Raw genomic sequence first — 12,037 nt, forward strand, 5'->3', positions numbered from 1 at the left:
AAAACAAGAATATTTGATTCATAACTTGATTCTTTAAATAAAAAAAGCACCGATTATGAAATCACCTCTATCATATCTGCATGAATGTTTTTTTCTATCAAACCTATGCGTATTAAAGTCTTAAAGAATGCAATGCGTTAGGAATAATTTATTGGCGCCAAACACAGTTTCAGTACAGTTAAATGGAAGGGCTCGCCAGTACTCCCGATTCAAGATGGCGGCTCGGTCTGAACGCCATCAACCCTCCAAGGCTCGCTCTAGTAGTTTTGTTGTCTATGTTAAGAGGACCATATTTCGAAGGAGCAATTTCGAAATGTGACAGACCTGTATGAAAGTTTACAGAGTTGCATTTGCAGATTTTAGAAATGGAATCGTTGTGCGAAAAGGGCAATTTCCGACGTTGCACAATTCCAAACGTCACTTTTGAAATGTAAAAGATAATCAGAATGATTGCGCAGAGCCTGGTGGGTTATTTCCCATATTAAGTTCAAATCAAAATCATCTATGTCCATTATGATTTTTGCGAATTTTTATTGATTTTTAACCCTCTGGGCTCGTTGATGGCGCATTCCCAACAGTGTGACAATTGAAGTGGAGGCTGGCCTGACAGCAATCCTAAAAGGGGCGTGTGAAGTTTGGCCATTAAGCTAACAAGTAGCTGCTGTGATGCGATACTGTGCGGATCCGATGCTTTATTGGCGGCGAGCTGCACAAACGGAATAACGTTACTTTAGGCCGCACATTTCCGTCGTACGGTGCAGAAGTTTGTTTCATCCAGTAGCACGTTGTCGATATCGACTCAGATGGACGCGAGGGTTGAGCTCATGATGAGTTGTAACCCGGCTCTCCGGGCAAGGCATTACGGCTATTGGCGCTAATGCTAACTCTGCTAGCAAGCTAGCCTATTTTGCTAAGCTGCTGAGCTACTGGCGGCAGTTGAATCGGCTAACGTTAGCGTGCAAAAGCTAAGCCCAACATCGCTAACTGCAGCTCCGTGTTTGGGGGGAGATAACCACGCGTTCTCCGGACGAGTTATTGTAAAATAGTTCAAATCGAATTTGACGCGAATGTTCATTGTGTACTTTGCTATCACTTGCTAATTGTAGTCGCTGCGAGATGCTTTATTTGACGCGCTGACGTTCAACGGTACCAGTTTTATTGAGCAGTCACGCTCTTGCAACTATCAGCGCGGGTTAGTGGTCATTGTGCAGCTTTTAGCCATTGCATGCTAACCATCCATCTGGAAAGTTGGTAAGCCCACATAACGCTGCCAAAAGCGCCAACTCGGACCATAATCGGATGTCCTGAATATTGCGTTGCAGGGAATTCTGGTGACAACGTTATTTTGCTCGACAACGTAACGATAGAATTGTTGAGAAGACGGGCCTCGTTGATCGCGGCGGGCTCTGGCTGACTGGAGCATTTTTTGTTGTTTTAAAATCCCACTTGACTGATTGATGGTCTTGCGTCAAAGGTGTGAAGTTGACACGTTCCCTGAGCAAACATGTAATACAGTAGATTTAGCCTTTTGGATCGCAAAAAGAATCGCAGCATTTTTTGGGCACAATGCACAATTCAGGAGTCCTATCACAAGAAAAGATGGAACTAGACCTGGACAGTCCATCTTCCTTAGTTCAGACCGAGGGGCAGCTGAGGAGATCCAACAGTGCACCAATGATTAATGGCCTAAGGTTCTTTTGTTAACTCTTTCACTGAACCTGTTTCTTCCACATATTAACTTCAGTGTCGTCAACATTGAGCTCTTGTGTGTAAGCTTTGGGCTAAGTCAAGTTTGTCGCTACAGTGATAATTCCCAAGTGTTCCAGAGAGAGGTCTTGCGGTGTCGCAGAAATAGCACAACGGTTGTCAACAGGCCCAATATGGTACAAAAGACCATTTCAACATCATTTCTGATGTTGGTGTTCCGATTGTCGTAAACGTCATCTTTTATTCCAGATCCCATCTTCACCCATCCGTGTCCCCAGCACCAGGCTTCATCAGATCAAACAAGTAAGAAAAAGCATCCAGAATAGCAGTCGTGGTAACGTCAGCATGGCAGACCACTATCTCCCTCATAAACCATGGGGATTAATGGTGCCATAATCATGCTAGAGTAACATTTTGGGGTTAAACGGACCTTCGGTCTGAATGGAATGACCGAGTGGCAGTACCAGACTCCAACAGAAACACTCATGTAAAGTCAGTAATAATGCTGTTGTTGTTAATGTAAATATTGATTGAAAACTTGTATGTGTTGTCACAGGAAGAGGGTGTGGATTTGATGAACAGAGAAACTGCACACGAACGGTAAGATGAGACAGAAGTGCTGGGGGTTTTTTTGCGCATGGAAATTTTAGTTGCGAACAAACTAAATTGAAACGTTAAAATGCATCACTTTCAAAGAAATGTTGTTCATAAACTGGTCCAATAAACCAGTTTATTGAGTCCCATGCTGTTTATAGTCTGACAATACAACAGTAAAAATGTTGTTTTAATGTTATGGTCTAACCTTACAATTTGCGCTGGAACTACAACAGGAACTTACTTTTTTTTTTAACTCAAAAGTTCCTTTTTTTGTCTCGCAGCAACTGTATGTGTACAATTTTTGCAGGATGCAACAGGATCATACACAGTTTGGAAACAGAATTTTTTTAGATTTAATGAACACAAATCATTGTTGACAGTTTTGGTATTTTGCACCATGGATATAGTGAAGTTTCTCTACCTAAATTGAGTCTAAAGATTTTGTATATGAGTGCTCGGTGTTAGGTGTCCATGTTAGAACTATACCAACCTGTTGCATTAGCGTAGCCTATGACATTCAACGATCAACTGTGGAAAAAAGGGCTGGGGAATTATTTGTTCATATTGCACTTCAACAAGGTTTAGTTTATAGCATTTACTATTTTCATCTGGTTTTGCACAAGTTTTGTTCTGGGCTCACGTATCACACTCCTGGTCAATGAGGTTTTTTTTTTTCCCCACACCTTCAGTTTACTCTTCTGAATTGTTCTCAGGCAGACAGCTCATCAGTCGTTTGGTAGAATCGTCTAGTTGTTGTCCAGTGTTAAAATGAAGGTCTTGTTTTCTATTTTTGCCTACCCAGGGAGGTTCAAGCTGCTATGCAAATAAGCCAGTCGTGGGAGGAAAGTCTTAGTTTGGTAAGGAATCTGTCAAATCACTTGTCACACACACCAGTGTCGTTTCTTGGCTACGTTTCCTCATGGCATGTTTGGACCTCTGGTCAGCGCTGCGCCTTTGGTGGGGTTAGCGTGAACCAACATGCTAGATTGAAAAATAAAATACAGTTTTACTGTAGTTTGGAGTTAACAGGGCCACCAGTCTTTCAAGGTCAGGCTGAGTTGGTAGTATAATACTCCCACATTATTTTGAAAGTAAACCACCGGTGTGACGACCATGGTTTTTGAAATGAATTTATTTGCAGAGCGACAATGATTTGGATAAGTCTGCGTCGTCGTCTCCGAAGCGTATCGACTTTGTGCCCGTTTCCCCGGCACCGTCCCCAACCAGAGGCATAGGAAAAAAGGTAGGTTTGACTTTTTTTGGCGGTTCAAATGCACCTCAATTGCCACTAAGTAGATCAAGAAGTCTGACAATGATTTTTGGTTGCTGCGTTCCTTGATGGGAGCAGCAGTGCTTTTCCCCTTCTCTTCAAATCCTTGTAAGCAGCAACGGCCTCACGCCCAGTCCGATACCAAGCCCAACCAGGCGCTTTGGGTGAGTCCAAATTGATCTCACGCCCCCCTCAGGTCTCAAGTGTGACTTCTGAGTCAATAGCAGGCTCCCTTTTGGTGTATTCTCGAGTGACATTTCAAGAAAATATTACTGTGTAGTGCCTTAAGCAGTCAGGCAATTTCTTTGTTTACAATGTTATGATGATTTGCATGAATCAGTTAGTCATTAAAGTATTAAAAACAAGTCTGAAGTGGCTTGTGGACAGTTTGAAGCAGACTTGTAAACTCTCCATTTTTTTTTTTCCCTCAGGCGACGTAGCCAGAGCCCTATCAATTGCATCAGAGCCAGCATACTCGGGCCCATGAAACGCAAAGGTAAGATTTTCAATGTTTTTTCAACTTGTTTCTTTAATAATAAAGAAGAAATGGGCTTATTACCTTATTGCCCATTTTGCACCTTTCCATCAATCACCTAAAATGTAAATGGATCTAAAGTACAGTAAACATTACACCCGCATTATAATTCATAACCGTTTTACTTTAGCTATGGCGCTATGTAAAACTTTTTACTTGAATCCAAACGATTAACTACACAGCTTCCATGCATCCTCTTGTACATTCCACAATTGTAATCCTATAACGGAAAGACATCTGTATTTTATGTTGTCCCTATATAAAATCGTTGGTAAAAGCGAGAGTCAGTTTTTATTAAAATCTGAAACCCAAATGTGTTCATTTTAGTACACCAAAAATGAATGAAAAGTCCTTTCCTTTCCAATACAATTTGAAGGGGACTTAAAGTAGGGCTTAATACAATTTTTTTGTTGTTGTCCCCTAACGTGCAGGTGAGATGGAGACTGAGAGTCAGCCTAAAAGGCTCTTTCAAGGTACTACCACTATGTTGTCGTCTGACGTCTCCAATTTGGCTGATCTCAGCTCCTGGTAAGTCAGGCTAAGAAAACCGGACTGATGATTGAACTGCATCAAATCTCACTTTAAGGTGACTGTTGTACTGTAAAAATTGCCCTGTAGGAGTATACTATATCGGAGGTGTGTTAAAAGTGGGTTTGTCCTGAGATCAGTGACCAAAACATCAAACGTGTACAATATTTCAGACCAAAAAGACTGCCTGTCATCAATGCTTGCGTCGTGCTATGAAATGGAATGCAGCCCACCAGAAGAAGACAGAAGAATAAAGAGGCGGACATAAATGTAAACAAACATGTCCGCCCAATGTTGGTTTTGTATGATTGCGTGTTCCCCAGTCAGAAAAAACAACTTTCTAAGCAATAATGTACTTTTTTTTAATTTTATTTTATTTTTTAACAAAGATGCCTCCAGCCCTCTTCAGAAATGCGTTGGTAACTTGCCACATATCTGGGAGGGTTTTTTTCCCCCATTTTTTTTGAGAGATCATGCCTGATCACGTAAGGTCTCTGCCTCAAGAGGGCTTGTTTCGATAACCGTTGCGGAACAGGATTTTTGTGTGTGCTGCTCCGTATTGGGTGTCACAGTACAACCTAACATGTTTGTGTCCCCCCCCCATGCAGCCACTCTCCAGATGGTTTGTTGGACGGCAGCCTGAGCAGCGTCTGCTCCTCCACAGACTCCCCAGGCAAAATGGAGGGAGTGTCACCGTCGTCATCCAGCAACTCTCCCTTCACTTCTCTCCAGGATTTGTCGCCCAAGTGAGAAAATGACAATAGTAATCTTCTTTGGCCAGGGAACACTTTCCCCCGCAGATCCGCCACCTGAAAAACGCCTATAGAAACGTGCGCTTTACAAAGTTGCCGGCTGTCCAGATAGGTGAAAGCCATGTTGTGTAGTGACCGTGCGAAAGACTGAGAATGCTGAGGACAAGCTGCTAGTCTTTGGATGGATGGTGCTCAGCTTCACTGGCATTAGTTCGACAACCACAGTAGCTATCAATCATATGCTTTCCCCGAAAATGGAGACGAGACATGAAGCACTGGACAAAAACCTATTTGGATTTTTGTATTTGCCCTTTGTGCTAGACCCCGTTTTTGTCCAACAGGCCTTTGTATGTTAAAGATGTCACATTGTTTTTGGAAGAAACTATTTAACTTATTGTCTTTCCGCTTCGTTTGCTATTATGTACGTATTAATAGCTTATATAGTTTAAAGTTGGTGTGATGAAATTAATGCTGACACCATGCAGCTGCAGAAAAAAAAAAAAATTAAGGAAACATTACTGTTAGCTCGTTCACGGCTACTAACGTCAGAGCCGTCTTTACTGGCCTGGCAGTGAATGTGTTATTCTGTAGACAACTGTTTCCTTGGTTAAGGTGTAAACTGTGGCTTTTTTTTTTTTTTTTTTAAGTGGCCTGATGTCTGTCACGAAGCAACGAACGACCTTGCGTTTAATTGCATACAACCCAAGGTGGTCTTTGTAGTGTTTAACACTAAAGACCTCTGTAGTTGTAGTTTTTTTTTCTTCTGCAAAAAAATGTTATTTATGGTTTAAAAAAAAAAAATCTATATATATTAAATAGATTGGTGATAGTGTCCTATCCCAAGTGAAAACGTGTGGTCATTTTAGTCACGAGTGCAGTCTAAAACGCCGGTACCATTCAAATGGAACCGATGCTTTGTTTTGTGAAAGGCTGCTGTTCCTGCTGTGGTTCATGTTGCACAGGATACCCGTGAGGGAGAAGTTTGACTGGACCTTCAATTATTAGAAAAATAAAACCGTATGCAAAGGTTAAGCCTGTACTGTGACTTTTGCACCTAATTTGTGATCAAGTCCCTCCTGTCCACCTTTAATGTACAACCAAGGATGTGATTGTAATCTTTATAAAGGAGTTGTGCCCTTTTTACTATGATGGCTTGTTTGCAGTTATGCAATTGAATGTCATATTAATTCATGGCAAAATTAGAATATGGAAAAAGCTGTCAATGCATGAGATTTTCCTTGGGCATGAATTCAATGACGTCAAATGTCAAACCGGCTTTTGCTTATTGTTTGCATTCATATCGATGAAAAAATAAATTATTTCTTTATGTGTGCTGTGTTTGTGTGCCAGCTACGCAGCATGTCGATCGCACATGCGATTGTCAACAACAAACCTGACTCCAAGCATAAGTGGGCCTCTCAAAACTAGCAATAACAACACCAGGCTGATGTACTGACACTTTATTAAATGTTTAATATTGAATATAATAGTACAATAGTGCTTTTTTTTTTTTTTTGACATGAATGCTGGGAAACAAAATGCATTCCGAACTGTACCGACCACTACATGCAGATAACTGCACTGCGTCTTCAATCTACACTTATGATTTGAAACATCAACAATGTTGGTTACAAGGAAATACAACAAAGAAAATTGGTATGGCTTTATATACATGAAGATGCATAATTTTCACTGCTGCTCAATTTCATAACGATAGACAGGAAGCACGAGGCAATCCTGCTTCTTCACAGGTCCTGCTCAGGGACAAACTCCCCGGAGGACACGCCACAGGTCTGTTTACATCCATACGCCACAAACACAAACCTGCATTTGAAAACCAAAACGGCCAAATGTTTCGGTAGCGAAGACGCATCGGGAGGGAACACCTCCTCCTACAGCCACCTCGACCGATGAAACAGTAGCGGCGCTGCAACGTCTGATTTGTTCGGCCCCCTCAACTTCATGCTTTTCATGTGCGTAGTATGACCATTGTGAGAAGTCCTGAAACGAAACGGAGACAAGGATAGCTTAGTTTTACCAAAACTGCGACTTTCGTCCCAAATGATGAGGATTGTATAAAATGTATTCGGCTCACCGAGAACATAAGCAGCTACGAGTTTCTTGTTAACACTTAAGTGGAGGTAGACAGGCACAGTGGATTCTTGCTCCCCCACAGTTGGGAGCATGAGGGCGGCCACGCACACCAGCCCAAGTAGCACCGTCAACAAACTGGGCCCTCCAGTTGCAGGACGACTCTCTGCCGGACAAACATCGGTTAACAAAACTACTTTTCCCTCCCAAACAGACTGTGATTTTACAGCTAACGTTTGCAGAGGAAATGCCAGTTTGAACAATGCGTTTCTATCAGATCAATTTTACAAGGTGCACAAAGACAAAATACATGACCAACGAATACTCGTGAACTTTGAATTTTGTGGAAATGTAATGGTCGAGTCATGGCTAAAACAATTGGGAAACATTTGTAGAATGTGTGCCTGTCTGTTAATCAATAAACTGCTTTTCTCCGTGGATAAATTGGGAAAGTCCGCTCGTATGTCACATACACGAGCAAGTAGCCCCCTCTAGTGGTCACAACATCCAGCCTTACCTGTTTGGAAAACAGTCTGTTCAAAAAAGTCGCTGTCCCCCAGCTGCTCTTTGGCCCTGCGCTCGTCATCTTGTGAGCGCAGGCCGGCCGGCTCCTGCGAGGCGGAGGGTCGCAGCGTCGCCGTGACCTCCTTGCGGCCTAAAGCTTTACGTTGACTTTGCTCCGACACCTGCAGGCGGAACTTGTCGTGCACCCCGTAGTGGCATGGCCGCACGTCTCGGAGACGGATTACACTGCAAAATGTAGTTCCACGGGGAAGGTTAAATGGCAAAACACAAGCAGGAACACCGATTTACATTTACAATCTAAATTCTATTATTTACTTCATGAAATTGCGATTATTGCCCACCTTTGATTCTCTTTATTTGGCATCGTTCCCCTTAGCGTGTCACATAAATATTTATTATGAATCTCTCCAAATAGCACACACAATAAACTCGAAAAGGTTATAGTGCATTTTAGACTTATGCTGAAATTTCACCCGTTATTATAATATTCCTAACTTTTGGGGAGTCGTATATTTTGTAAGTTCAAACTCACATGTCAACACAACACTGTGGCTTGACAGCTCCAGTGGCATCCACCACAGTGTACTTGTTTGGCGCTGTACACAGCACTGGGCAGGAAAAAAAAGGACAAAATACATCAATATTCACCGGTAAATTGGGAAATTCGGGTCCACGTGTTAGTGTGTGCCCGCCGACCTTTGAACTTGAGAGCAAACTCATAGGGGTTGTAGAGGGTGAGCACTTGCTTGTGAGACGTCTGCTCATCGGCGTAGAAGACGAGCTCAGTGGGAAACACAAACACGGGAAGGTTTCCTTCCACCAGCTCAGGCTGTCGATGCTGCTGCTGCATTGGCTCCCACTGAGCTCTTTTCCGTCCCCTGTCCACAGTCTGCCCGGCCCCCCCACCCCTTCCCTCTCTCGGCAAATTCTAGCAGGCTGTGTCAAAGAAAATGGCACTCCTGGGATCTATGGCATGGCACTGTGAGAGGACAGAGGTGGACGGTAATATTAATAAGGCTTCTTGTCATTACATTCAACGCCATAATTTGTAGCCCTATATATGCACGCAACGGTAAAAGATTGGCTCCGAGTATTTTTAGTAGACAACTCTTTTCACATTATTTTATTTTGTTCAACTGCCGATCAACCATTACTGATTCATAAAAAAATATATTCCATCCGTAGCCCACATAAATGTTTGCTACACCTGTGTTCCATTTACAGGTAATACCTCATTTCGCCACTGGGTGACGCATGTCTAATTCAAACTCAAAGAGTGGTGTGTACATACAGAAATAAAGCAATCTTCTATGAAATACAACGAGAAAATGATACAAAACACTGAATAACTCACTCACGTCATTATCTGCATTATTGTGATGAATGAGTAGCGGAGGATGCTAATTGGCGGTTGGCATGAGGCGAATGTAAACCATTCGCACAAACATTTCATGTTCCACTTTATGTAGGTACGTTTTTGATTGCTCATTGTGAAGTGTTAAGTGTTACTATTAATGCGAGGTCATTTATTATGGTTGTGTAAAAACAATTAAAAAAAAATCCTGTTGCTTTCTTCTTGTGCGTCATATCGATAATGAAGCGTTTCCAATTCTCCAAACCTCGATGAATACAGTATGTATGTGTGTTTTGAATATCACTCTGTGCAGGTCCCTATATCTCGTTGTTTTTTTCTTCCCTATTTACCTAGCCAGTCCAGTAAATGATTTAAAACATCATTGTTTAGATCAGGTCATGTTCAATAACAAATGATCAATGTTAGTGCAGTGAGTAGAATCCTTAATGTAATCATATTTTTACTGACCAGATAGAACAAGATGTTTTTCTTATTTGCCGCATAGGTTCTTCAGATTCAATTTATTGTTTTTGATCAAGTCATGTTTAGTAAAATACATGATGAACGTACCTGCTCAGTTCCTAAAATAATACAGTAAATGTATTTTTTCGCGGATGCACCAAGTTAAGAGAAATATATTTTTCCTGTTTGCAGCATGGGTTCTTCCCAAAATGTTTTCCATATGAAAGTAAAATTAGTAATGCATGAAAATCCCCAACTGAGTCGAAAATCAAAGTGAATCATGCATGGAAAAAGACCCTTACGAACCGACTCAAATCAGTTCGGGAAATTTGAATTGATACCCACCCAGCCCTTATGCTAGACTAGTAAAATATTTCCCCATAGATTTTTTTTGGCAAGTAAAAAAAATAAACATTCTGTTCACATATTTTATTTACCCAAAATGCAAGTGTGAGAAGCTATTTAATGTACACATTGAAATACTAATTATATAACAATATTTTCTTATGTTTTATTAACTGTATATTTTATTTCATACAAATAATACTGCAGTAAATGTGTTTTGAGTAAAATATTTTCAAGTGCAGCGGGATGATCAAATCTAATGGAAGGAAAATTTGCATGTTCACCAAACACTTCTGACATTTTGGGTTTGAATCTCAAACGTGTTCTGCCTCAGTTTGCGTTTCTTCCATCCACATCCCAAAAAATGCACGTTAAGTTCACTGAAAGCTAAAAATGTGTCCATAGGTGTCAAAGTGAGTGTGAATGCAAGTTTGGATGTATAACCATCTCAACCAGTCAACTGGGACCTGACCGAAGCACAACTGGGACTTAAATGAGGACAACACGAAATTTCCCTGTTGTCCTCATTAAAGTTATTTCCCATATCCTTTTTTGGAAAGGATATGGAGAAAAGACATTTAAATGTTACACTATGTTATATTATACAAAGGTCATTTGTGGATTATTATTATTATTGCGAGCAAACAAAAAAAATGCCAAATTGTGAAAAGGCCAGCTGATAATTTATTTCAGTGAATATACCCTATAGACGACATACATTGCTATTCTTATTGACATTAATTGCACTGCATTTGTACAGTTTTATTCCAAGTGATCACGGAGTGATGCTTCTAGTAAAAAAATAAAAATAATCAGCGTGTGTATGTAGAGTTATAGAGTGGTATATGCATGTTTGTGGAAGATTATATTAGGCGACAACTTGCCCCACGCGATCATGTGTTTACATGTTTTCATGTTGACCCCGAACACGAGGGCTGGTGGTAGTGTCGCAACACTTACAAACGTAATCTTCTTCGTCGTTTGGGCACCAACGAAACTTCCACGTTACATTTTATGAGTCATGTATGGAATGCTAGCTTGTAATTCTTCGTCTGTAAAAAAAAAAAGGTTCATCTTCGATGCACAGTGCAGCTTTCATCTTAATGTTTAGGTGTTCGTTTAAAGGGGTTATTTTACAAACCCTGTGTATTATACATGTCCATCACCAATCGCCAATTAACTCTGACTATTTTAAATTAGCTGACATTCCATCCGAAGATTTTTGTTGTCATATTTTTGTGAGGGCTAGCATGCTAGGACAACCCAGATGCTAACCCAAATGCTAATCGTGTTGTAAATTGTCCCGTCGCTATTGCCATACTTGATAAAAAAAAATCGTATTTTTTAGAACAACAAAAATTAAAGTGATTAATTACCTTACGTCTAAGGTCAATGTCACCACCGGGGGGTTTCTTGTGCCGAACCCTGCGCCGATGATTCTTTCAAGCCTTTTTTTTCCCCTTTTGTCAATAACAGGCTGCAGAGTTCGCGGTGCATGCCGGGAAGGATTCCGAAGAACGTGCAAAGACGTCAACAAAACGATTTTTTTCATCAGTCAAATGTTTACTGTTTACGTTCTTCACAGCGCCATGCACACTGCACTGTACACTCGAGTGCTTTTTAACTCAATTCATATACATAATCTGCAGTGCTTTGGCAAGATTGAGATTCATATAATTTTCCATTTGTACATTTGTCACAACCTGTTCGAGCTATTCACTCTGTTACTGGGCTTGACCAACATTCGTCGATCCCGGATGCTGCTGCTAAATATATAGATTTGGCACTTGAGGGGCGTGTCTATAGCACGCTCGCTGAGCCAATGACGTCGAGACGGAGGCACGGGGCGTTCCTTTCGGTTGGGAACAGAA

The 12,037-nt window shown here is 41.2% G+C and overlaps 2 protein-coding genes and 1 non-coding gene across 4 annotated transcripts; 2 read left to right on the forward strand and 1 right to left on the reverse strand.

The window, feature by feature from the left end:
* Nucleotides 1–633: 633 nt before the first annotated feature.
* pabir2 (PABIR family member 2) lies at nucleotides 634–6,716 on the forward strand. Its single transcript, XM_088431840.1, has 10 exons — nucleotides 634–1,691; nucleotides 1,805–1,883; nucleotides 1,957–2,010; nucleotides 2,264–2,307; nucleotides 3,107–3,161; nucleotides 3,446–3,547; nucleotides 3,653–3,738; nucleotides 4,006–4,070; nucleotides 4,541–4,637; nucleotides 5,246–6,716. The coding sequence occupies exons 1-10, from the start codon at nucleotides 1,567–1,569 to the stop codon at nucleotides 5,385–5,387; spliced, it is 849 nt and encodes a 282-aa protein (XP_088287966.1). The 5' UTR covers nucleotides 634–1,566; the 3' UTR covers nucleotides 5,388–6,716.
* LOC148413580 (small nucleolar RNA U109) lies at nucleotides 3,286–3,387 on the forward strand. The gene has a single exon (XR_015867696.1). It is a non-coding gene; the product is annotated as a small nucleolar RNA U109 (small nucleolar RNA).
* Nucleotides 6,717–6,834: 118 nt separating the features above from the next.
* On the reverse strand, nucleotides 6,835–11,893 carry mospd1 (motile sperm domain containing 1). Of its 2 annotated transcripts, none has more exons than XM_088431841.1 (6): nucleotides 11,543–11,893; nucleotides 8,702–8,984; nucleotides 8,538–8,613; nucleotides 7,998–8,230; nucleotides 7,485–7,646; nucleotides 6,835–7,390 (listed from the first exon to the last, which is right to left on the reverse strand). In XM_088431841.1, the coding sequence occupies exons 2-6, from the start codon at nucleotides 8,853–8,855 to the stop codon at nucleotides 7,359–7,361; spliced, it is 657 nt and encodes a 218-aa protein (XP_088287967.1). In that variant the 5' UTR covers nucleotides 8,856–8,984; nucleotides 11,543–11,893; the 3' UTR covers nucleotides 6,835–7,358. The 2 variants fall into 2 exon arrangements, with proteins under 2 accessions (XP_088287967.1, XP_088287968.1); XM_088431842.1 differs by lacking the exon at nucleotides 11,543–11,893 and adding an exon at nucleotides 11,127–11,237.
* Between the last annotated feature and the right edge of the window lie 144 nt (nucleotides 11,894–12,037).

Source organism: Hippichthys cyanospilos, chromosome 13, assembly GCF_059441005.1.
Source record: "Hippichthys cyanospilos isolate Australia breed blue-spotted pipefish chromosome 13, RoL_Hcya_1.0, whole genome shotgun sequence".
Taxonomy (NCBI): domain Eukaryota; kingdom Metazoa; phylum Chordata; class Actinopteri; order Syngnathiformes; family Syngnathidae; genus Hippichthys; species Hippichthys cyanospilos.

Coding starts and splice junctions, on each gene's coding strand:
- pabir2 (XM_088431840.1), top strand. CDS start 1,567: ATGCACAATTCAGGAGTCCTATCACAAGAAAAGATGGAACTAGACCTG. Junction 1,692..1,804: donor CCAATGATTAATGGCCTAAG/GTTCTTTTGTTA, acceptor TTGTCGCTACAG/TGATAATTCCCAAGTGTTCC. Junction 4,638..5,245: donor TTGGCTGATCTCAGCTCCTG/GTAAGTCAGGCT, acceptor CCCCCCATGCAG/CCACTCTCCAGATGGTTTGT.
- mospd1 (XM_088431841.1), bottom strand. CDS start 8,855: ATGCAGCAGCAGCATCGACAGCCTGAGCTGGTGGAAGGAAACCTTCCC. Junction 8,231..8,537: donor CCACAGTGTTGTGTTGACAT/GTGAGTTTGAAC, acceptor TACATTTTGCAG/TGTAATCCGTCTCCGAGACG. Junction 7,391..7,484: donor CGTAGCTGCTTATGTTCTCG/GTGAGCCGAATA, acceptor GTTTCGTTTCAG/GACTTCTCACAATGGTCATA.